At 44.5% G+C, this 25,508-nt stretch overlaps 1 protein-coding gene across 9 annotated transcripts in view; it reads right to left on the reverse strand.

Moving 5' to 3' along the window:
- Positions 1-25,508, reverse strand: part of NEDD4L (NEDD4 like E3 ubiquitin protein ligase) — a 323,150-nt gene that overhangs the window by 57,756 nt on the left and 239,886 nt on the right. For all 9 annotated transcript variants that reach the window (XM_066353218.1, XM_066353220.1, XM_066353219.1 and 6 more), the window contains 7 exons: positions 19,905-19,955; positions 14,219-14,280; positions 13,946-14,048; positions 11,892-12,058; positions 5,007-5,139; positions 3,702-3,878; positions 1,400-1,474 (listed from right to left, as the gene is read on the reverse strand). In XM_066353218.1, the coding sequence (XP_066209315.1) occupies positions 1,400-1,474; positions 3,702-3,878; positions 5,007-5,139; positions 11,892-12,058; positions 13,946-14,048; positions 14,219-14,280; positions 19,905-19,955 (768 nt within the window). The remainder of the gene's footprint in view (positions 1-1,399; positions 1,475-3,701; positions 3,879-5,006; positions 5,140-11,891; positions 12,059-13,945; positions 14,049-14,218; positions 14,281-19,904; positions 19,956-25,508) is intronic.

Below are 25,508 nucleotides of genomic sequence, written 5' to 3' on the forward strand. Positions count from 1 at the left end.
ATCCAGACTGGGGAGGCCGGTGCCGAAACCATCCCGGGCTGGGGAGGCCTGTGCCGAAACCATCCAGACTGGGGAGGCCGGTGCCGAAACCATCCCGGGCTGGGGAGGCCGGTGCCGAAACCATCCAGACTGGGGAGGCCTGTGCCGAAACCATCCAGACTGGGGAGGCCTGTGCCGAAACCATCCAGACTGGGGAGGCCTGTGCCGAAACCATCCCGGACTGGGGAGGCCGGTGCCGAAACCATCCCGGGCTGGGGAGGCCGGTGCCGAAACCATCCAGACTGGGGAGGCCTGTGCCGAAACCATCCAGACTGGGGAGGCCTGTGCCGAAACCACCCCGGACGGGGGAGGCCTGTGCCGAAACCACCCCAGAAAGGATGCCCTTGTCAAGCTTCTTACCAACCAGCGCCTTTGATAGGAGGCACAAGTCAATTGATTTTTCTGACTACTCAGTTGACTAGAGTACTCACTAATTCGTTTTTGGAAACATGAAAGACTAAAACTTAGGCAAAAGTATCCTTCTGAGAGTTGTGCAAAAGTATACACGATACAAAGACACTGTGATTCCAAAATCTGTTAGGTGCCCCCCACCCCATCCCATGTAATAAAGTATGAGTGCTAAAAATGATGGAGGATTTATAGTCATAAAAAAACCCCAAATCTGGTTATGGTAAAAAATCAGATTAAGCATGCTAACACCATATATTTTTCTCCCCTAAAAGAAGAAACAAATTTACCTAATGGGTCTTATTTTTAATGTGTACACAAAACATTTTCCAAGGCAGTTCTGGTCTGCCTTTCAACTGGAATATTTGTTTTTATAGGTCCTATATTATGCATTAATCACCCTCCACTCTTCCACATTTGCTGCTAGTTACAAGAATTGTGGAAGAGTGAGAACAAATTATAGCTAATTCCTTAGTTGGTAGAGCTGCCTTTAAGGAGAAGAGAAGCTGTGTGGGATTAAGAGTTTAGGCCATTAGTCATGGAAAGCCTTGTTCCCAACCCAGAAGAGTTCTTCCTGTTTGAAAGGGTTCAATATGTTCTTAAAATGAAGGTCACCAGACATAGCATTAGTGACTAAATTTAGTTGTTTGTTTCTTTAAAAATTATTATGTATGCTCTTTTAGTTAAGTAATTTAAGTCAAGTGGGCATACCATAATTGCTATTAATTTGGGTGAAAAGCTAAGCAATGAAGTTTTGACCATGTCAGAGACTTTGGGGGCAAAAACAACTCTGTGTTGGAAACCTACTCTTTGGTCAATCTGCTAGGACATCCGAACGCCTCATTTATAAAGTTAATGGGTTTGCACAGGAAAAACTCTTCCTCAGCAGCCCCGATGATTTTCAAGAAAAGCCGAAAGAGCCACCCGAGGATGGGAAATGAGTGTGGGTTACCGGTGGTAGATGAGCCTGCTCAGCAACCGCGTCGGTGACACTGCACGACCTTAACCGTGAGGAGGGCTCCCTCGGCTGGAGGGGAGGAAAGGACATGGAGCATCAAGAAAGCATATTCTTAGCAACAGACAAGTTTCACTGGCTTCCAAATCCTATCTCACTGGCTTATTCAACCCTATTCTCCGCTCTATGATAATGGAAGGTAACTAAATGAAACATCATTGTTTCAGAGTAATGAGAGCAATCCTTTCAGGAGTCCAGTTATCTGCAGGTTTTGTTCTCAGTGTTTTATGTAGACTGGGCTTTTTGATTGGTCCTTAGTTAGAAATAACAGCTCAAATAAGAGAACGAAGTGAAAACATGAAAGTGGACTCAACAGGCCACCATGACATTCTAGGGTGGCTTTAAAAATGGCACTAGGGAGCTGGAAGTCAGATTCTAGTGTGATGTGAATAAAGGAAGGAAACTGATAAATGGCTATTAAATATTTATTGACTATTATTATCACTGACAAAGAATCAATTGGATTCTGTACCCAGAGAAACTCAAATATAATCTTGGGCTACTTCAGGAGGGTCAGGTATTTATAATTTTATCTTTTCATGAAGTTGAAGTAGTACAGATAAGAAATGAGGGGAAACGGTGAGGTTAACCTATAAATCCAATGTGCAATATATAACGTTCTTCTCACTTGTTTGTATTCATCTATGTAGTTTTTAAAAAGGCCCAACAGAGAACATAGCAAGTGACACACACAAAGACGGGTCTAATTGGCATTTACTTCGTGGTGATAACTAAAATGGGATAAGGTTAAAGAAAGACTCTAGGGCAGTGACGGGGGGGGGGGGGGAGGCCTATTCCTATCTTTTTATAAGGATTCAATTCTTTAGTAGAATTCGTGCTATTGTTCTGGATCAGAGTGACTCCGAGCAAAACTGGAGAAGAGTCCCACAGTCTTCTGTTTCTTAGGCAATGTTATTTAATAGTTGAACAAGACTCAGCACAATCTTAAAATAATTCTGACACTTGTACTTAGATGTTATAGATATTTTATATAGCTTTAATAGTTAAATGCAGGAGCTCCTTATACAATAATTAGACATGCTAACTTAATTTTAATGTTGAAGAATATAATGATTTTTCACTTGGTAGACCAAAGGTATATAATTGCTATAATTATTGCAGTGCTTACTTCCTTTCATAGGTTTTAAATATATGGCTTCATTGCTTACATTGTTTCCATAGCAACAGTTTTACCAATTCAAATATCCCATATAAGCAAACTCTTTTCTTTCTGCCCTTTTAGTACTAAATTTTCATCTTAGTGGCATTTTCCTTTCCGAAAAACATTCATAGAATTTTAATATAAAACCACATTGGTAAGTAATCACATAACATGAACCAATGGTGTCTTTCTAAATAAAAACACCATAATTGAAGGAGTAACCATTTTGAGTATTTACTTGCTTTTCCATTTTATGCAATCTGCCTTGCCATTGACATTTTGCGTGATTGCAAAAATCACTATTTTTCTAGGATGCCATTTTCAGTGACATCACTACCATCTTTACAATAAAACAGCTTTACGTTCCACTTCTCAAGAAACTGAGAATGCATTTGTTCTCAATTTAATGCATAAGCAGGCATTTCCTATGGGTCCTTTCTGCACAGTTTGGATTGTCAAACACAGAAGTCTTCATGGCTGATTCTGTTGCTTCTCACTGGGGCTTGGCCCCATTGGAAGCTCCTAGAAAGAGTGTCCCTAATTGCTGAGAACCCAAATTCAGAGGCTACTCTGATATCAGTGTCCCGATTCCACAACCCTTCTCAACGACTGGTTTTCTTGGACTTAGTAAATGCCTTCTATCTCCCATTCTCACTCTGTCTTCTACAGGGCACTGGAAGACTAGGTCTTCCTCTGTGAAATGAGCATGATAAGGCATGCAGAGCAGGGCTTTAGAGGACTGACCAGGAGGTACAATGCCTCCCACGTCCCAATGTGGAATGCCATCTTTGTGATGAAAGTACTGTGTATGAGCCTTGGCTGGGAGAAGAAATTCTACCAGGGGAAAGCTGATCATTGTAGAAGTCATGAACTCTTATTCTCTTGCATTCTTTTCAAATCCAGAAAAATTCTCACCTGACTGGGTTAATTTTGGTGCAGGAAGAACTTTGAAAAATGTCAGAGTTATCTGGGAGCTGGAAGACCTTTGGTCATTATTTGTATACCAGACTCTCTTAAAGCAACACAAAAATGGTAGATATGTGCTTGATTTCTCATTCGAACAGGACGATTACTCACAATCAAAGAACCAAACTGCTCCCCATTGGAGTCCGGAGTGATCTGAAGCCGTCTGCTCAGCTCTTCAGACAGTTCTTGAGGGCTGGTCCGAGAGACCGGGGAGGATGGAGGAGGAGGTAGTGCCAGGCTGAGGGAGTCTCCGGTAACGGCCATCTCCTCGGAGATGGTCTCCCAAGGCTACCAGGGAAGGGGATGCAGAAGTAAATGCCCAGAGCCGGGGAGGAGTTCCCCAACAATAACCACATTGTTAACTGTAATGTACACCTACTGAGCACGTAGGAGCAGACCATCTAATAAATAACCACAAGAAAGATATGACTACTCCCCTAATTGACAGATGATGAATCTGTGGCACAGAGGGTGACTTGCCCAAGGTCACAGAGCTAGAGAGTGACAGGACCAGGCATTGAACCTAGGAAGTCTGCTTCCAGGGGCTGTGCTCTTACCCACTTTACAGCACCAGCTTCCTCTCTGAGCTGTGACTTACTCCTAGCACTCACTACTACTAAATGCACAGGCTAAAAAATCATCTCAGGAATTCATTGATTTCCATGGATTTTCTTTTACTCTAACTGCAGAGGATTCACAATGAAAACAGCAGAGATGCTGTAATCTGTCGTTAAACACGGGTATGATTCACAAAATTTTTTACGAATCATTAATTTTGCTTTTTCAATTTTGATCACTGGAACATTTTGTAAATGATCTTCCTCATATAGCATCTTTAATGGATTTCTAGTTAGGTAAATGGAGTTAATAAGGCAGCATGGAAGTTATGATAATTGTTAATTTGTTCAATTTGTAACTTTTCCCCCTAGTAATTTACCACACCCATTTCAGGGGAAAATACTTATAAACATTTCTATTTGCCCAAATTTGTATTTACTTGGTCATAAATCTCTTTTGTGATATCAAAAGTATTTAGTAAAACCTTGTAATTGGTACCCAAACAAGTTACAAGGTTCACTCAGTTGCTCAAATATGATAACCATGTTGTTATTTAATAAGATGTGGTTAGACTTTGGGGGAAAATAAATTACAGAGTGAAAAAAAATCTTAAGACTCCCAAACAAAAAATAATGTCATTCCCTTTTGTAAAGATATAGATACAAGTATTCATCAAATATGGCTTTTATAAGCACTTTTAAAATTAATATCCCAATGGTTGTCAATTAGCTATGAGACCACGAGCTTGATTTTTTTAGACTGCTTTTACAGAGAACAGAAATCACAACAAGGAATCAAGCTGGGGGGACACGGAGAGGAGGAGAGGCAAGGAGTGCAGGTCAGGACAGGCCGCAGTACCTCTGGGCCCTCTCCGCCCTCGGAGGGCTCGGGCTCCAGGTCCTCGCTGATGTGCCGGCGGGAGCGGAAGCGCCTGTGCGCAGCCTCCTGGTTGATCTGGCGCAGGTTGCTCTCTGACTCGGAAGACACGTCCCTGAGGGCGGGGCAATGGAGACAGGAGGCCGACATTGAGAAGTGGCCCATCAACAAGAACCCAGCGCCTTACACCCACTAAAACGCCAGCGCTCTTATAGTGAACAGGCTCTGACAGTGAGAATTCTTCTACCCTATTTTGGCCAATGTCTAGTTCTAGGTTTGTTTCCATCAAATAAATACAGCTTTTAAATACATCTGTCACAACATTCTGGGCATCATTCAGGCAGATACTCCGAAAGGTACTGTTGTATTTAAGAAAGGAGAGAAATCAAAGCCCCAGATGTCAGGCCTCTCTAAGGACAGGTGTCAGGCATGACCCTTCTAGGAGTCTCCCAATGACAAGGTAGCAACTTTTGGTCATTAACAATGGACCAAAGCGTAAATGTTACAGATTCAAAGCGGGGATCTGGAGCAAAGTGATCCTGACCCAACCCAAATTTTTTTCAGGACCGTCTCTCACTTGGACTGACTCTCAGAATCAGAACACTACTTTTCTCCCTGCTCAACAGTTAACATTCAAACATCAGGCAATCGCCTCCCAAATTAAAGTGGGGTTTGAAGATTACTGCAAGGTCATACTCTCTATCTAAATATATTGTTTGGTCATATAACTAACTTTCTTAGTTCAGGATCTGAAAGCACTGATTCTATCTTGAAAACTTTTACTATACATTACAGGCAATCATCCTTTTTGAAAAATACAACTTGGAGGCTTTCAGAGTAGAAGTTTAAACGTCAAAATGTTTTCCAGAGAAAACTTGCACAGACTCTTTTGATAAGACAGTACGTTCAGTTAACAAAAATGATGTCACAAGTTAATATTTCAAAATATTTGAAAACATTATATTTCAGACTAATTGGAATACAGTATTAATCAAAGACCTGTGTCACAGATTTTTCCTAAAACATGGGTTTTAACACATTCTAATACAGTATCAAACTAATGATATAGTGAGCCTGTTGGGGCCCTCAATAGTGAATATAGCTTGCAACTAGCAGGCCTATATGCAAATACACAGGCGACTCTTTAAGGCCAATTTCTGAGATAGTTTAGATACTTCTAACAGACATCTTTGAACAATTAACTACTGGTAAAGGGGTTTAGTATGAATGTTAGCTTTCAATTAATCCATATTAACATAATTCCTTATTATGAAAATCTGAATTAATAAAGTTTTGCTGTAGCTGCACACTCAATACATAAAACTTTGAACTCTTAACAGAAATATATATCCTGCACATTTTATAGTAATGTTAAAGTGCTGATATAACTAGACTAAAAATAGTAAATAGAGGTACTGTATTACTATATATATTACTATAATCAAGAAGGTACACTAAATAGAGGTACCTTCAGAAAAACTGACAATGATGGCCACGCAGAACATAATTAAAGTCAAGGGGCACACAAGTATACTCAATAACATTTCTGAAACCATCAAAACAGAATGATAAAAGATGATACTAATAAATATGTTAGAACATATAATATTATTCAGGAAGTCCCCAAGTTACAAACATCTAACTTACAACTTGTACTTACTAGTGGAGCACCATAAGGGCTATTGGTAATCATCTGCAGGCGGACATCAGTGAAAACAGTATCATAGAGTCACTCGACTCCCATGGCAAAGAACTAACCGATGAAGACCTCATGGAACCAGAGCAGCAGATGATAGAATTCAGGGAATAGGGACCTAGAAACTCCAGAATTAAAAAAGTTTTCTACAAGAGATAGCTGATGCTTTCATCTCATTGAAGCAGGAATGGCAAAGTTAGAGGAGCAAGACCCTGACACAGAGAGGTTCACCAGAGTTTACTGTGCAGTCACTGAAGGCCTGAGATGCTACAGGGCTATTTGTGATGAGAGAAAGGAAAGCTCTGTTACAAACCTCCCTAGATGCCCTGGCCAGTTGGCTCAGTGGTAGAGCGCCGGCCTGGTGTGCGGAAGTCCCGGGTTCGATTCCCGGCCAGGGCACACAGGAGAAGTGCCCATCTGCTTCTCCACCCCTCCCCCTCTCCTTCCTCTCTGTCTCTCTCTTCCCCTCCCGCAGCCAAGGCTCCATTGGAGCAAAGATGGCCCGGGCGCTGGGGATGGCTCCATGGCCTCTGCCTCAGGCACTGGACTGGCTCTGGTCGCAACGGAGCGACGCCCCAGATGGGCAGAGTGTCGCCCCCTGGTGAGCATGCCGGGTGGGTCTGTCTGACTGCCTCCCCGTTTCCAACTTCAAAAGAATACAAAAAGGAAAAAAGCAAACAAACAAACAAACAAAAACCTCCCTAGATGCCTACACTTCGAGAAACTGACTCCAGCAGCAGAATCAATCCCTGGCACTCTAACACCAGTCCCATCCTCTCCAACAAGTCCATCATCTTCTGCATCATCCAAGACTGTTTAAGGTTGTATTTAAAAATGTTTAAGTATTTATATGTACAGAAAAGTACTATGTTAAGACAAACATCTAAGTTGCATTAATATGTAATTGTACCTGTTCCAACTTACATACAAATTTAACTGAAGAACAAACCTACAGAACCTATCTTGTTCGTAACCTGGAGACTGCCTGTATTTGTGGTTTGATGTTGCTGCAGTTGTTTCTATATGACATTCATTTCTTAAGCACACAATGATTATAAAAAATAATTATAAGGTATTACAAATATCACAAAAATTAGAATAGAATGATCAGAATACTTTAATAAAATATGTGAACTATAAATATTTCAGAAGGGAGTAAGAAGGCAAAGGAAACTATAATATCCTCTTTCCTTTTTTATTGAGGATGAAAGCAGTATCATTTTATAACAACCGGCTTTATTTAAAAATATTTTACATATAAGAGTTTCATTAAAATTTTAAATCTTCACTTGAAATATCAGTCATCATTCATTCACTCAACACCAAGTGACTAATGTTTGCATGCTGGCCATATGCCCCACCCTAAACCACACTTGAATTATTACAGGGACTTTGAGGGGTTGAAAAGAATAAGGTTTCCATATTACTATGTGTATGTTCGGTATTTCTCAGAAGTATACAAATTTCCATTATTTTGGAAGAACTATTTTTTTTTTAAAGGGGCATTTAAAATCAATTATACCAATCTTCCTTACCCAACATGCCCAAATAATTAGTAATCTGTGTGAACCAGAAACAACTAAATAGCATAAAGCAGCAAGATACAGGAACCTGTGATTTTGTAATTCCAAACATGGGCTTCTATGGTCTTTAGTGATAAAATGAAAATGTTCACCCCATGGAGGCTTTTTGTATTTAATCAAGTGACTGAATAAGAGGGTTGGAATGGAAGTTGTTGAAGCAGACTGGACATTTAAATGCTCACTAATGGGAAGATGAACATATGAAAATATTTCTAATCTGACAAATTCAAACAAAAATGGTTTTATTGGGGGCAAGAAAACATTTTAAGAAATGTCTATTTCAATTTTCTTCAGTCATTAATTTCACATATGTATTCTTCATTTGACTTTCACAGGAAGTGCACAATGAATAAAGACAAGAACAACGACAAATTTATCAAGTTCAGTGCCAAGTTAAGACCAGTTGTCAGATTATTCACATTCACATACATTAGTGACTATCATGATGACCTGAGGTACTTAGATGTGACTGAATTAGAGAGGAAGAAAGACAAAGTGTTTCAAAAGAGCTAAAGAAAGAATGAAAATAAGTGAGTTTAATAAGTTCATCTTCATGTATAGCATTAATGTAATGTCTCCCCATTTAAAAAAATTGCACAATAAAAAGCTGACAGTTTGTTTAAATAGGAAAAAGACAAATCTAAAATTAGAGGTGTTTTAAAAGCCACCATTAGACTTGTGGGGGCAGGGGTGTCTTCTATGGTGAACTTTTGTTCTATAATAAATAGTCCATTCAGGCCTGAACCTGCCCTAGACACTTCAGAAAGCCACGTGCCTATAATCACTTTCAGAAGTGATTCATTTGTGGTCCCTCACGCTGTCAAAGGCACTGGCCGAGCTCTGACTCTGTCTGCTGGGTGCAAAGGGCAGATCTGTGACTAAGGAAGCACATCCCCACTCCAGCAGGGAATGGGAATGTCCTGTGCTCCGGGCCATGACAGGGGACGCCTGACCGTGGAGGAGGAGCAGCTGCCAGGGGAAGGGGCATGCTCTAGTTTTGTTCTGCCTTTTGAGGGGGGGGGGTGGAGATGGTGGGGTGGGAACTAGCATAACCACAGTGCCAAAAAGAAGAGCAAGTATTTAGAAAGCAGCTTGCACGATCAAGTCATGTTGGTGCACTGCACGCCTGTGACTGTGGTGGCCAATCTGGAGGAGACAGGATAGGAAAGAACCTTGTAAGAACAACCTAGGGCCACCAGATTTTTCAGGGAGTTGGAGTTGAGGGCACAAGTCTGCTGTAAACTGAGTAAGAAACGAGAGTCACTTGGAGAGCCTTAATTCTTTGGTTAGCATGTGGTAATCACTATCCAATTTCCTCAGATACAGCCTTTAAATAGTAACTTCTTAGTATCAGTTTTCCTCTAAAGTGTATACTATAGTATTCCGTAAAGACTGAATTGTGAAAACAATTACTTTTGAATTAAAACAATACTTTAATTCTGGAAAGCATGGGAGCTTATGGCCAAGCCAAATAAAATTAAACAGAAAAAGAACCCCAAGTTCTCGAGCCGCTCAGATGGGATGAAGCGGTCACTGTGGAAACCCACTCTTTCTTCATCTAACTTTTCTCTTGCTTTCTAGAACTCACGCCTGTGGGAAGGGAGCCACGCTGTGCGTTCCGCCCAGAGTTTTGCTGATGACCTTCCTGGTTCCGCCTCTCCTTTGAGCACAGCTGCCTCCCTGATGGGGATAGTCATGTCCCTAACTCATACCCTGAACCCGAACTTGGATGAAGAACTACATTTTTCCCATGTTGCTTCTGGACCGCTGATTTGCCAGCATTACACAAGTTACCTGTTCTGTTTTGGTTTAGTTCTTTGGGACACTGCCCCCCAAATTAGAATGGTTAGAAAAACATATGCAGTGTTTTCTCAGTAACTCCCGAATTAGTTTCACAAGCCTGTGAGGAAGAGAAAGTTGCAATTGTCACTATTTATCCCCTAAATACAGACTTCAGTTCACATAACTATTAATGGAGGTGACAAATGTCCCATATATGCATTGGTCATTACTATTTTCTCTTTTGTGAGTTGCTAGGGGTCACTCCTCTACAGAGGTCACATGACACTCTGGTCCCCACAGAGTGCTATGTTTTAAGGTACTTTCTTATGATGCAAAGGTACAATATGGTGTTTTGCTTAGGGTATCATTACCAAGATTCTTCCAATCACTACATGCAACCAAGTCCAAGGTGAGTCCATTTCTTTTTAACTACAAGTAGCTAAAGTAGTCAAATGGCTTACAATAGTGTTAATAGCTATTGCCATTAATCAAGGGGAAACAGTAAAAAAAATAAATTTTTAAAAGTCATTAAATCATTTCCATAGGGAAAAAAGTTAACAAGAGTTCAGCACTGCCTCAACGTTTGGATATTTATGCTACCCTGAGGTGCTATCCTGATGTCCACGCTGGGCAGTCCAAAGCTGACCAAGGACAGCTGATATTCTTAAGAATCCACTGAGGAGCTTAGGAAGGACTGCCGCAGATTCATTGCTGTAGATTCTACAAGCTCTGTTTCTAAATCAACAAAAACCAGACCAAACTTCTTGGCCACCTTCCCCATCCAGAGTCATATGCAGAATACCTTTGCAATTTCAAAAGAGAAAAGGGTTATCAACACTACCACCCATCACACTGCCAATCCACTTGTTTCAAAAACTCACTAGTAATCTCCTCCTGAGTCTGGGTTACGGAGAAAATGATCTCATCTGATATACTGGGATTTTAGTACATAGTACACATGATAGACTTCATTGATAATTACCTCCTTATCGTGGCTGCTTGGGAACTTGTGATTGCTAGAATAATTTTTTTCTTTTCCTTCTTTTAATTCTCTTTCTTTTACCTTTTATTGTATATTGTTAATTTTAGATCTTGCTGTATGCTATGATTTAAAAACAAGCTACTTCAAATCCTTATAGTAGCTGAGGATTAACTAGTGTTTATTTGCTATCATCAAACCACAAATTGCCAAATAAACAGAACAGTAATCAGCGCATTGTATCCTGAGGCGGAGAAGGGAGTATGATAAACAGTAACAACTAGTTCTGAGTTTGAACCCCTCCCATGTGTGCTCTAATTATATCAAAGGGGGGATATATAAATTTACCAAAAAGGGAAAACTAAAATTTTTGAGAAGGTTTCCAAATCAAAAAATGAAAGGGAATAAAGATCCAAAATCTTAAGGCAAAGAGGAAATGGCAAAGCCATCTTGCTGGCTGTTTTCCATTCTGGGTATTGAGAAGAAGAAGTGGAGGAAGAGGACATGATATCCATCACCGCACGTGAGAGGAATCTAGGAAACGTAACCCCTGCTTTATATTTCATGAACCTATACAAAGAAGACAGACAAAATAAGTTAGTTCGTAAGAGAGCAGAACGTGATCAAAGGCAGGTGCTTCCTCATCACATGCGAATCCTAACAGGCTGCCACGAGCCTGAATCAGTGAAGAGGAGCCCAGCGGGACCACACGACCGCCTGCCTTTAAAGACGCGAGCTGTACTTCCCAGCCTGGTCCCAAAGAGCCGCCACATCTGGCCCCACCTGCAGGGGGTGAGCGTGGGCCCCCACCAGTGCACAGTACTCACATCAAGCTTGGTCGGTGCCACTGCGTGGTCCGGTTGTTGTGGTTGACATAGTAGGTCCGACCCAAGTTGTCCACTTTTTCTTCCCAGCCGGGGGGCAGAGGAGGCGGCGGAAGCTCCTCCTGGTGCTGGGAAGCTGCGTCATTTGAGTCCACAACATCCCACCCGTGCTGGGAAAGAAAGTCAAATGGCAGGTCATGAGGCCAGGCCTCCAGGCGGGAGGGAAGGACAGCCACTGTGCTGTCTGTGTCCCTGTTCCACTGCTCTGTGGCTCTTGCAGTGGCTTTGTGTGCCACACTGGAAGAAATAACCCCAAAAGGAGCAGAAACAAAACAACCCCAATTCTAGAGGAATCTTAAAAATAAGCAACGGCCAACTAACTGTGCCGTTCTTAGATGACTGTATTATAAGGAGCAACAAGACCTGGACATGTTACATATTACATGGACATGGACAGTCTGCTGGGTGACTCCGTCACATTACCCTCCTTTCACATATCACGTACATTCTGACCTGCAGGCCCCCAGGGCCGTACAAAGCCATGGCAATGACATGGGTCATGTTGCAGCTGCCGTCTTTTCAAAGCCTCCCTAAGGGAAAAGGGAGCCGGGAAGGTAAGCCGTGTTGCATATGTTCTAACAGAAATCACAGCACAAGGGCCCAGGAGGTCCAGGCTCTGTGGTTCCCCAGGGAGGGGGGCCCCGAGACAGGCTCTGGGGGTAGAGCTCCCACACCGCACCCAGGAGCATCCTGGGAGCCAGAAGATTCTGGACGCTTTAGACATTCCCCACTTCCGGGGCCGCATAAACAGCCTTCACGGTACCAGAATAAGAGTGACATTTCTGCAACACATAGTTTAGGCACTAAGTATTCCTTCCTAACATCCCCCAGTAAAGCCACTGGAAAATTAAGTAATTCAGGGGTTACAGCAGTTGGAAGGCCGGCAGAGAGTAAAAAAAATTCCTTGGATTCGAGATAAAAATCTGCGGATGCATTTGTGAAATCTTAACATTCATGACCATCTACCACCCACTTCCCTTCTCCTCCCAGAGAGATGGAAGCCCGCAGCAACACTGCCCTGACACCCGGCCTCGTGGCGGAGGAGGGGACGGCTGACGTTCCCACAACACACACACAGGTGCACGTATCATGTACATGCAACAGCTGCAAACAGATGTGTAAATCAGCCATAGGGAGGACTCGTTCAATGGGCATTTTCCGGGCCAGAGGAGGGACTAACAAAACAGCACTGCCTGAGGGTGTGCGGAGCAGGTGCAATGGGACCCCCGGTCCAGGTGTGCGACGGGCAAGTTGAAAGGCAGCGTAGGCCAGGAAGGAACAAATAAAGTTCCGCTGGACAGCTGGTTCCAAAACGGCACTTCTGGAGGAAAGTTCTCTTTCCTCACGTGTACGGTCACCTGCGGGCCCAACGAGCGAGAAACCGGGAGGGGATTTTCTGAATCACTTCATCCACTTGGAAGCAATTCCAAGCGCTAAAAGGGATGGACAAAGGGCTGAGAGTCCAAAGCAGTAGGACAACCAAATGTGAGGAGGATTCACACGGGCGGGGACCATTCATAAGAGACAGTTTAGCATTTATCAAGGAAAACCTCTTTGATCATTAGTATGGTCACATATAGAAAAAGCTCCTCTTTCTGAAAAAATATCTTATTGTTTGATTTTAGAGGGAGGGAGGGAGGGGGAAAGAGAGAGAGAGAGAGAGAGAGAGAGAGAGAGAGAAACCTCAGTTTGTTGCTCTGCCTCCTCAGAAATCCAGTGGTTGCTTCTTGTGTGTGCCCCTGACCAGAGATCAAACCCGCAACCTTAGTGCATCGAAACGACTCTCTAACCAATGAATCTACCCGGCCAGGGCAAAAGTTCACCTTTTTCACTAAGAACAAACACACTGGTAGATTATCAAAGATGGGTTCATGGGCACTTTTTAAATTTTACATATTTGAGCTTAATAAACGCTTACTTCCTTATAAATAATAAAGCCTTAAAGGGAAATATTTTCCGCTCTTAGCCAGAAAGAGAGAGCGAGGCCTGACACTTACCTCCATGTCATCCCTCTGCTCACTGTTTTCTTCATCCTGACCTCCGTTTTTCGGCATGTAGGCCATTTTCAATCGCAAAAACCCCTTCACTCGAGATTTATGACTGCACGATAGAGGGAAAAAAAGGCTGGTTGTAAAGGACATGGCTGGGCCACCCCTTTCCTATTTATGAAGACGTTTAGAAAAAGAGGACACAGGAGAAGTGGCAGGGTCTTCCTCAGAGAAAACCAGTAACCAAAGCACGAAGGGCGCCTGCCTCCGCCACGGCCTCACCTTCGCGGTCTGAGGAGAAAGTCCTTAAACGTGTAGGGCCGCTCCATGGTTGGGTCTTCTGTCTGCAGGAAGGAAAGGCAGTGTCAGTACTCCGAGCACTTGTATTGTTAGGTACCCCAGGCTGGATCACAGACAGCACAGTTTCGTTTCAGAATGCGGGAACGGCGACGACAGGGTGGGCTCCTCAACCAGTACGTTGACAGGTAAACACATTACAGGTCACAGAACTCTATCCACTCAAGATCCACTAGATGTCACTATCAACATCCGTTTTTTTGGAGCCAACCCCAGCCTTAGACAAATGACAAAATGACAGCCGTCAATGCCAAGTGTAATTTCTAACTGCAGGGTGGCGGCCTCAATTTCACACACTGATTAACGCTGGTGAACTGGTGGTCACCGGTGCCTTTTTGTCCCTGTCATTCAAGAAAGCTAAAGATGGTGTTAACAGGGAAAATATGCAAGACCTAATCTGTGAAGGCAATTTTACTTTATTTTGAACATGAAAGTATCATGTCAACCGCCCAAGATAATTGGACGATTATCTCCTCCCCAGAGACCGTCCTAGGAGGCACCATCAATCTGCCTTTTGCTGGTGTTGATTTCATGAAGCTATGAATGCAATGGTATCATTTATGCATTTCTCAAAGAAATCAAAAGATTGTGCTAAATCAGTTGGTCAAAGCAGGCAGGAAATTAGGAAAATAAATATTACTGCTTCATTAATTTTTAAGAGCTGCACTGTAATAAAACCTTAAAAACCTAGACTCTTTCATGAAACACAATTTAGAATATTTACCTCTGTAATAAGAGAGACAAACCACAACACAGTGACTTTTTTCTATCAGAGGGGTGTGTGGATGCATTTATACATGAAATGTTTTCTGTTTTGTCATTCCCTGCTTTAAACTCCTGAAGGCTTCTTACTTTGCTTATAACAAACTGGAAATTCTTTCCTGTGGCCTACAAGGTCAAACAGAATCTGGCCCCTGATTACCTAATACCTCACTGTTAACCAGTCTCTCTGTTCACACCTTACGCCAACTGTCCTGTGCACACAGCCCATCAAATCCTGCCCTAGCTGGCCCTTCTGCTGGACAGCTCTGGCCCCAGAGGCCACGGCTGTCTCCACGTTGCCTTCCAGACCTGAGATCCTGGTTCGTATCCTCAGACATCACATCCCAAATTGCTGCCAGTAGCCTCCCCTTACCCCCTGCTAGAAACAACCTCCTGACTTATTGCCCCCTTTTCACTATCTTCTCCTCTTCACTTATTTACTGGATTATCACTCATCACTTCTAGAATGTGAGCTCAGACCAGACACTTGGATTTGCTCACCACTGTATCCTTGGTGCCAAGAACATCCCCTTGCACAATGGAGGCACTTGTGCAGGCAGCTGATAAACTCATCTGATCTACAGTAAACGACCGGCGCCATGACAGTCCACCGTCCCTGAAGAAAGTCAAGGACATGCTTTTTCCGGCAGGAAAGACCAACTCTAACTTGGGGATCAGAACGGTTTTCAGATGTGGGGTCCCACCCGAGATGAATGGGGAAGTTTTGAGAGGTGGAGAACTGGGAGGAAGGGTAGCTCACACTGTAAAAATCAACAGGATGAACAAGACTCCAGGAATCTCGGAGCAGCAAAGAGTCCGAGAGTAGACAGAGAAAACCAGAGCTCAGAGAAACTCTGGAAAATGAGACTGTCCATACACTGTGTAGTTTAAATGACAAGCACCGCACAGACCAGGAGGCGGATCTCCCAGGACTGTGGACTGGCTTTGTTACTTACACAGCCATGTGGCCACAGCCAAGTTCCTTACCTCCCTGTGCCTTTGGTGTCCTCACTATGAAGTGGGGCCATAGCAGGGCCCCACTCACAGAGGAGGTGTGGCAATTACACCAAGCAACTGAGCTGGTACGTACAAAGTGCTCACAAGGTTTCCTGGCACACTTGACACTGGCCATTACCATCGTCAGCCAGTTCTACATCCTCATGTCACCTATAAGGTGGCCGACTCAGTGCTCTGCAATAAAAAGTTGGTATTAAAAATAAAAATTCCCCTTCATGGAAATCCTCCCGCATGAACAAGGTGGTGATCCTGTGGGCAACTACAGGATCCTCCTTGGCATTATCCAGACTCTTACGGGATCATTTAGCCTGGAGAAAAGCCCAGTGGAGATTCCCAGGACAGCACTGGGCATGCTCTTTGGAGAACGCCATCTCCCCAGACTGATGATGCTAACGGTAGTGTTAGTCAAAATGGAGGCTGCTGCCTCCTGTCCCAGGGCATGGGCATTCAAAGAAAACCTTCAGGATATTAATGCTTTCACCTTAGAAAGATTAGGTCCTTTCAGCAGAACTCTAGTCACGATGATATATGGTAAGATAAACAGCTTTGTGGGCAAATGAAAGGGAGCGACCTTACTAAGAATCTCAACCCAAACCTCAAAAGCACCCAAGCCTTAGGCTAAACACTCCCCACCTGGCCCTTGACTACATCACAGAGCTATGTAGGAGACCCAGGGGTCTGGTCCAGGACTGCACCAATCTGCTGATCACTGGGCAAGTCACCTCCCTCTATGGGCCCAGTGTCCTCACTTACAAAACATAGGGAGTGAGTAAGTGGTCTCTCAAGTCCCTGCAAGCTCCACAACACTGAATTCCATACAGGTGAGTCCATCATCCGAATTACTGTCAAGTACGGTGAAGGGGATGCACTGAATTTCAAAAACACACGTAAAATTCATAGTTGTTTTTTTTAAATCAACAATAACAGCACAATGATAGCTCAGTTTACTCTTGGTGCCCCACTGTGAAAGAAGGACACAGAGAGCTGGGCCTCAGCCATGACACAGATGTCAGGCTGGGTGGACAGTGCCCGCCCTCCTCAATCACAGTCTCTCAGTTCCACCACATGCCTTCAGTGCATCACACTGCCTGGGTCCCCCAGGGGACAAGTAGGTCATCGTTGCCTCTGCTTAGTGAATGCTGGAGAAGAGCTGAGATGCTGACTCCCAGAAATGGATGGGAAGTTGGCATCTTCTACATGCATGCCCCATTTTACTGATGAGAAGACAGAGGCCCAGAGAGGAACACTAACTGATTATGGTTAGCGAGGCAACTCCCAGATCAGAGCCAACAACCCCTGAGGGGTCTTTTAAGGCTTGGCACACGGACACCCCATGTACATGAAGTTATGTGTTACTCTCGGACCTGCATAAAGGGTCAGACTAGCGACCTAATTTAATTCTCCCCATTCCCTCTTCTTCTTTCACTCACTCGAAAATAAACAAAATCGAAAAGAGGTATTAAAAACTGAGTGGTAAATTTGGAACAGAAGCAAATATTCTAGACTTCTTAAATCCTGTTCTATTCATTTATTTTCCACACAATAGGAAGGAAGGAAGGAAGGAAGGAAGGAAGGAAGGAAGGAAGGAAGGAAGGAAGGAAGGAAGGAAGGAAGGAAGGAAGGAAGGAAGAAAATGGAAGAATTGAATCAGAGGGCTGAGAAAGGAAGTGAATCATGGTTCTAAAAAATTTTTTTTAATTTTTGGTGAGAGAGAAAGGGAGAGAGCGACAGAGACAGGAACGCTGGTCTGCTCCTGTATGTGCCTGACCAGGGATCATACCAGCAACCTCTGCAGTTGGGGACAATGCTCCAAACAACTGAGCTAACCGACCAGGGCTGGAAGCATTTGATAAGTATTAAGCAATGAGAAATCCACAATCAAAGGGGCAAAAAGAACTTTCTTTCCTTTCTCCTTTTCACTCATTACTTTTTCCTGTTGAGGGACAATGAAAGAGCTGACAGTGGCCTCCTCTGGCCCCTGTGGTTGATAATTGAGGCAGTGACTCTAGCACGCAGGGCGTGCCTGAGCTTCACATCATCCTCTCTGTCCACCTCTCTTTCCCTTCACTTGTCTCCCTGGCAGAGTTCCAGCGTGGACTCTCACACAGCCCACAAGGCCCAGCAGGGCACGTAATTAATCCAGGGACCCAACATCGGGCAGTGAGCCGAGGAGGACCTGCATGCTCCAGGTCCAAGATATCACAAAGCTTGTAAGTTGGCCGTGTGCATTCACGGAAGGGTCTGTTCTTCAACCAGTCCCTGGAGAGCTCAGGGTCGCTGCGACCCTCTCATCTTCCCAGTAGGCTGCTTGTGGTCAGCGGATTTATAGCTGAAGAATTTAGAGAACTGGTCTCATGCAAGCACAGGCACCCTCTGCCCGTGCCTTGCTGCATCAGGTTTTCATAGAGAAACAAAAATATTTTAATGATATCACTGTTGCTGCCAGCATTCTGGAAGGGAATGCACAGTATTTGAAAACTTTCTCCCTTAATGGCTTTCCTGAATAAATAAGAATAAATTGCTTATTATCACATCCTTTCACAACACCTCTTCAAAGCTTCCAGGTCAAGGTACAGACAGTCTTTCCTGGCATTTCACATGGGGTGACAGTCACCATTACAATGCAGTGGTAGGCTTTCAGGATGTGGTTTTAAGTCACTTTAGTTTATAGAGTATGTAAGGTGTTTGCTCACACAAAGCGTTAACAACAACAAAAAATAACATGGCCCTGGCCGGTTGGCTCAGCGGTAGATCGTCGGCCTGGCGTGCGGGGGACCCAGGTTCAATTCCCGGCCAGGGCACATAGGAGAAGCGCCCATTTGCTTCTCCACCCCCACCCCCTCCTTCCTCTCTGTCTCTCTCTTCCCCTCCCGCAGCCAAGGCTCCATTGGAGCAAAGATGGCCCGGGCGCTGGGGATGGCTCCTTGGCCTCTACCCCAGGCGCTAGAGTGGCTCTGGATGCGGCAGAGCGACGCCCCGGAGGGGCAGAGCATCGCCCCCTGGTGGGCAGAGCATCGCCCCTGGTGGGCGTGCTGGGTGGATCCCGGTCGGGCGCATGCGGGAATCTGTCTGACTGTCTCTCCCCATTTCCAGCTTCAGGAAAAAAAAAAAAAAAGGCAGAATCATTTGGCTCATCCTCTCTTTTGGCTGCTATTTCAATCACTTTGTGTTGCCCAGGGAACCATGGACTGGGGCAGGGTGGAACCATGTGGAAAAGTGAAGCAGGGATACGAGGTGATCTACCTTCCACCAAGGCCTCCGGGACTTGTCCCCACACTCTGGCTATATCCTTAGGAACACCTCTAACCTGAGCTATTAGTCAATAGCTCTAAATGTTTTGCTACCTGACAACGATTTCTAAAGCTCGAGTAGGAGTTTGCAGATGACAAGTCTACTCAGAACCAACAGCATCTTTGTTCTGTGCTGGGCAACACCAGCTTATACAGATGCAGCCCCCAAGAAACAGCTTGTGCAACTCTAGACAAAGGGAACACACATTTAATTAGACCCAAATGATGAATTTGAAAGCAAAGACAAGGAGTGCAGATGGAGAAAGGTAGCTGGTTTGCAGCATCGGACAAAGGAAGACTAGAGAGCAGAGAGCAAGGTGCTGGTGACACTGACTGGCACACCTGGAGATTAGGTACACTTGATTCTCTCCTATCCCCTGGAAAGGACCACTGTCTAGAGAAGAACGGTGGCCTGAGGACACGCTCTTTATGTCAGCCTTCTCCACGGTGCAGGGGAAGCAAACTCTGAAGATACAGCCAGCTGCAAACAGTCAGAAGTCACGGCTCACAACATGCAACAGGAAGCAGGCGGCTGTCCTTACCGGGAGGTGGTTGAGGGGCACGTCCACCTGTCCCAGGAAGTCGTCTCGTGTCTGTTGAGAGGAGAGCAAAGGGTTAATGTTATCATCGATTTCACAGAGTGTCAGTATTCTTAAAAATGTTTCTTTACAAACAGAGACAAAGGTCTAGGGCCTGACAGTGGAGTACCACGGGGAGGGGCCAAGGCAGATGGCCCAGATGGGGCACAGACAGCTGTCACTTGGAGACAGGTGAGCCCCAGGCCTCATACACCTGACCTTTAGCTGCTTGAGACTTGGTCAGGCATCCACTAACTAAGAGAATGGTAATAGGTCATCTGTTGGAACTGAGGAGCATACGACTGTCAAAGAAGGGCCACTCGGGTGGGAGGGGGCTTGGGGGCACAGCTGGGCCAATCTTAAGAGAACACGGTAAAGATAGGTTGGTAACATTTTAGCAAATACAGGGCGGGGAAAAAGTAGGTTTACAGCTGTTCATGTGGAAATAATACAATAATTAAGAAACACTACTGTAAAAATAAACTGTGTTTCACACATTCACAACTGTAAGCCCCACCCTATATTTATGGATCAAGTGCTAGAAACTAAAAAGCCCCCCAAGAGCTGAGAGTCTAGGGAAAGAGCATAGAGTCTAGTTATTAATAATTTTTATAAATTACTTATCATAAAAAAATGGTATCAGAGTTTTAATCTAGTAAGCACATTGCTGCAGAATCCAAATTCATGGCTTAGTCACACCATGCTTCTTCCTCTCTCTATCCACTACGTAACGTAGTACCTTCTGACTTAAAATGGACCTGGATACAATTCATTTGGAGACTCCGTGAGCCACCTGAGAACCCTAGCTCAGGTTCAGGGGTCATGGCCAGGACGACAGGGTGTCTCACAGGTCGTGTCTGCACCACGTCCTGCTGTGACAGTGCCTGAGGCACAGCCTCGGAGGCGGACATGCCCTAAGGTGCAAATCAGGACACAAGTACTTCTGTCACCCTCATATAAAACCAGGCAGTGGCACCGGCCATATCCAGGAATGCCTAAAACCTGGCAAGTTCTTTGGATGTAATCAGACCTGGCCCACAACTAGCTTGAGGAAAAGCCCAAGGGAGAATCCAGACCTCCTAACTCCAAATCTGGACTCCTAATTTTCACTCTCTACTGGGTTATGAAATTTTCTCATTTACAGAAACTCCTTCTCAAAGGTACTTGGAAAACTCTGTGTTTGCATTTAAAAAGCAGCAGTAGGTAAATATGAATGAGACTTAGCGACCTGAGTTGTCCCAGGGTTTAAGATTTCCTTGTAGGTAATTTTAAAAATGTAATTAACTAGAAAGCTGTCTGTCTCCTCTAAAGACGCAGGAAGGATAATGAAAAATCAAAGTTACCACTGCCTGGGTGTGTAGGACGCATGGGATTAGTCCCGTCCTTATGATAAGATTCTCCTTCATTTTCTTAGCTACAACCCACCACGGAGATCCCTCATCTCGCACAAGACTATAAGGTGCCAATACGTGTTGTATATCTTAACAAAAGAAGCAGTCAGAGAAGGCTCAGAAAAGGGGGACATATTGGGTGTCCACAGAGTCAGGGAGCACTCCTGCCCCCAATTTGGCAGATTCAGTTATCATTATAAAGCTAGTTTAAATATTAATTAACTCTACAGTAAAAAATAAAAATAAAACACAGAAAGATGTTGACTACTGTTCATATATTGCTGGTCTACCTAACTGCCCCTTGTCCGCTCCCCCTCCTGCTACGGGCTGATGCTATGAAGGAAAAGCCATGGGACGCGACCATAGAGAAGACTATCTCTTTCGAAGTGCTGTTCATAACCCGAATATGAAAAGGCTACCCACCTGTCGTTAGCCTCAGTGCACGGTAAACAAAGATTCACATAACCGCTACACCCCGTGTTGTTTTTCTGGGGAGATGTTAGCGTGCTAAGCTGATCAAACAAGTTCAGCTTTGCTCAGACACCAGAAGACAGACACCTGCCATTCTTGGATACACCTGTGAAGCAGGCACTGTGCCACGGCCGCACCTAATCCTCACAACAACTGTGGGAAGTAGGAGCTATTATTAGGCCTCCTTTTACAGGTGGGGAGCCTACAAACCAGGGAGAGGTGTGACCTGCTCCAGGTTTCCATCCAGGTGGGCTGGTTCCAGAGCCTGTGCTCTCAACTCAGTAACAGGCAGGGAAGCATATCTGTGCACCAGCTTCGGGCTTCTTATTGGGATGGTGGCTCTACACAGTCGTGGCTCCGAGCCCAGTTTTAGGAAACTTGTGGCGATCTGTGATGTTACTGTTAACATGACCTCCTATGCGGACTCTGCTCCTTCCTCCCATGAAACAGCTGACTGAACACCCGAGGCATGGACTGTAGATCCAGACAGCCTCCTTCGTACCTTACCAAGTCTTCTCGTCACATTCAAAACACAATCTCTAAATCAGCCAAAGGCGGAGCAATGTCATCGTTAAAAAAAACCAATGTTATAAAAATGCATTCATCAAATCAATTTTTAGTAATTTCCATTACAAAACCGTTTCCCTTGAGCTACATGTTAACTGTAAGAGGTCACAAAAACCCGATTAGTTTCAACTCATACAGTGAATGCTGGCATTTCTTGTGCTTACTGTTAAGTGGTAAACGCTAACAATTTCAACCTCAATTACCTGTCACACTATTTTAGAGACTGAAAATGTACAGGTGAGTGTCAATTACAAACGTTCCCTTTTGACAAGCCATCAAATATTTTTCCAGTGTCATGACTATGCAAAACAGAGCCCCTGAAATGTGTCATAGAAGGTAATAAAAAAAGGAAAAAAATCTATATTCCCGTACAGGAAAAGTAAAATTAATACACCAAACACTGTCTCTTTTATAGCTTGCTCTGTACATGATGATTAACTATATATCCAGGACTGCCCCTCCCCAATGTTAAAATAACTGTTTCCTTTTAAATGAGAGGACAACTATGTGTCGTGGTCATGGCGCTATGCTGTACCACCTGTGAATGCCACAGGAACCCAATGCTGGGGACAACTCTGACAGTGCCAGTGAACCCCATCACGTCCTTGAGGAATTTCCCAAGGCTTCCTGTGTGCCCGCTGGGCCAGAGCGCCAGCCCCGAGTGGACACCAGGCTTAGCTGTCCTCATAAAATGAATGAGACTCAATTTCGCAAAAGAACCCATTCAAAACAAACAAACAAACAAACAAAAAAACCCAAAACGAGACTTACTGCTTAGGTCAGAACTGCACTTGAAGGCTGTGATCTGAATCTCAGTGCCCACTGATGACCACAGAGGTCGTGGGGTGTAAGAGGCCATGTGTGTTTCACACGAGTGCACTGGAACTGGAAAGGGCATCGGGAAAAGCGTATCAAAGTGAACTGACACTTTGTGCAAGGGACACTGAACATATTAGTGCCTTACTTCAGTTACGTCCATATATGAATGTGCGTACTAAGTGGTGATCTCAAATTAATTTCTTTCTGTGTGACGCCATCAAAGGTGTAAAAGCCACTCAACTACAGCAAATGAAAACCAGCCAGGATCACCAACTGCCTGGGGCTCTATCCTAGAAACCATTAAGCAGTGGAGTTACAAGAAAATTAGATTTAGAACTCCCTAAAGCAAGTGGGACAGAAGTATGGGCTAACCGGAACCCAAGCTGCCGGAAAAGAGTTTAAGAGGAAAGATAGAATCTGATTTGATGTTTGTAGCTTCCAGATCAAGGAAAACATCACAACCTCTAACACGAAGCCAGAAAAACATGTTGGCTTTCCCGCAAAACCATTAAATGCAACTCCCGTGTGCTGACCTTCCAGAGTGTGTGGCTCTACACTCGGGGACCAGGGCTGACCAGACGAGGGAAATAGGTTCTGTTTTTAGGGTGATCGGAAGCGGGCTCTCAGAATCATCAAAACAATGAATGGCTTGAAAAACTTTTATGGAAGCTTTCAAGATAAAATGTTAATGAATACATTGACTCTTCAGATAGCTTCCGGTCTGAAGGGCCACCTGAATGTCAAGATGCATTCACTTGTAGGCGCTGTCTCATTCTTTAACGCAGGAGGTCAGCTAGAGTTGTCATGCTCAGAAGGAAGAAAGAACATTGTTTCTCTTTCCACGTGCCCTCCACGTTGGCCTCTGCCATGAGCAGAGTCAAAATGCTGAGGCTCAGGAAGAAAGCGTGAGTCTGGTCCCCAATATACATCCAACGTTGCACCAGCAGGTGCCTCCGGCTTTCAAGGTGGATTGTTTCAAGACGCTATGTTGCCGATGTCACTGTAATCAAACAGGCGGCATTCTACAAGAACTAAAATATCCAGGTGCAATGATGACATCCTCTGAATGCACACGTTCTTACCCAAATTCACTTGAGAAGTACCAGAACACAAAAATCAAATAAAGTACAGACACTTATTCATCAAAACACACACAGCTTTCTGTCTGCGATCCCCTCTGCCATTTAGTTATTTGAGGTAGAGACGAAACCTCCCATTCGCTAACAGCATATGATGTGCCCTGGGGATACTGGCTCTTATTTATAGCAACAAACAAGACCTCCATGTCAACCAGATGTCAAGGCAAGCGCACAGGACTGTTACGGGCTCCTGTAAAGTCATGCTGGGGAGGCATGCAGGACTAAGCCGTGCTGGCCAAATGGGTGATCATGAAACCCATCTATTATTTTAAGAGACGCTTTGTTTGAAATTCAGACGACAAAACCAAAGAGGGAAGGCAGAGCAGAGAACCTTCATGCTGGCAAAGACGAGAGTAGCCCTGCTACAGCAGTCTGACCTTAATCTAGTAGCATTACTAGACTAGCACAACCTGGGCTGCAAAAGCTACTGCTTTTTTTTAATTGAGAGGTGGGGAGGCAGAGAGACAGACTCTCACATGTGCCTCAACCAGGATCCACCTGGCATGCCCCCTACTGGGCAGTGCTCTGCCCATCCGGAGCTGCTGCTCTGTTGCTTGGCAACTGAGCTATTTTAGTGCCTAAGACTAGGCCATGAAGCCATCCTCAGTGCCCGGGGCCAACTTGCCCGAACCATTCAAGCCATGGCTGCAGGAGAGGAAGAGAGAGAGAGAGACAGAGAGAGAGAGAGAGAGAGAGAGAGAGAGAGAGAGAGAGAGAAGGAGGAAGAAGGTGAAGTAGCAGAGGGTTATTTCTCCTGTGTGCCCTGACCAGGAACTGGACCCAAGACTTCCAGACACCGGGCTGATGCTCTACAGCTAAGCCAACTGGCCAGGGCAAAAGCCACTATTTTGTGGGCTCAAGGGGAGTCCCAGCTGCTGCAGGGACCCAACAATCACATCGGGGCTGAAGTGGGCTTGATGTTCCCTCCTCAATCCCGTGGGGTGGAGGTGGCCCAAGAACAACAGTCCTGCCCCTGCTCCAAATACACACACTCCAGGCCAGGGGTCAACTGCAGGCCACAGAAATTTCAGCTTTTGGCAAAAGGAGCATTTGATAATCTAAACTTAAGATCCAATAAACTCCAGGGGTGCAAACACTGGGAAAGAACTTTGGGAACCAGACACAAAAAGTAAGCAGCATTGTTGAGAAAGTTCACTGGCTCCTGCCAGCAGGGGTCACCC

Source organism: Saccopteryx leptura, chromosome 11 (genome assembly GCF_036850995.1).
Source record: "Saccopteryx leptura isolate mSacLep1 chromosome 11, mSacLep1_pri_phased_curated, whole genome shotgun sequence".
Taxonomy (NCBI): Eukaryota; Metazoa; Chordata; class Mammalia; order Chiroptera; family Emballonuridae; genus Saccopteryx; species Saccopteryx leptura.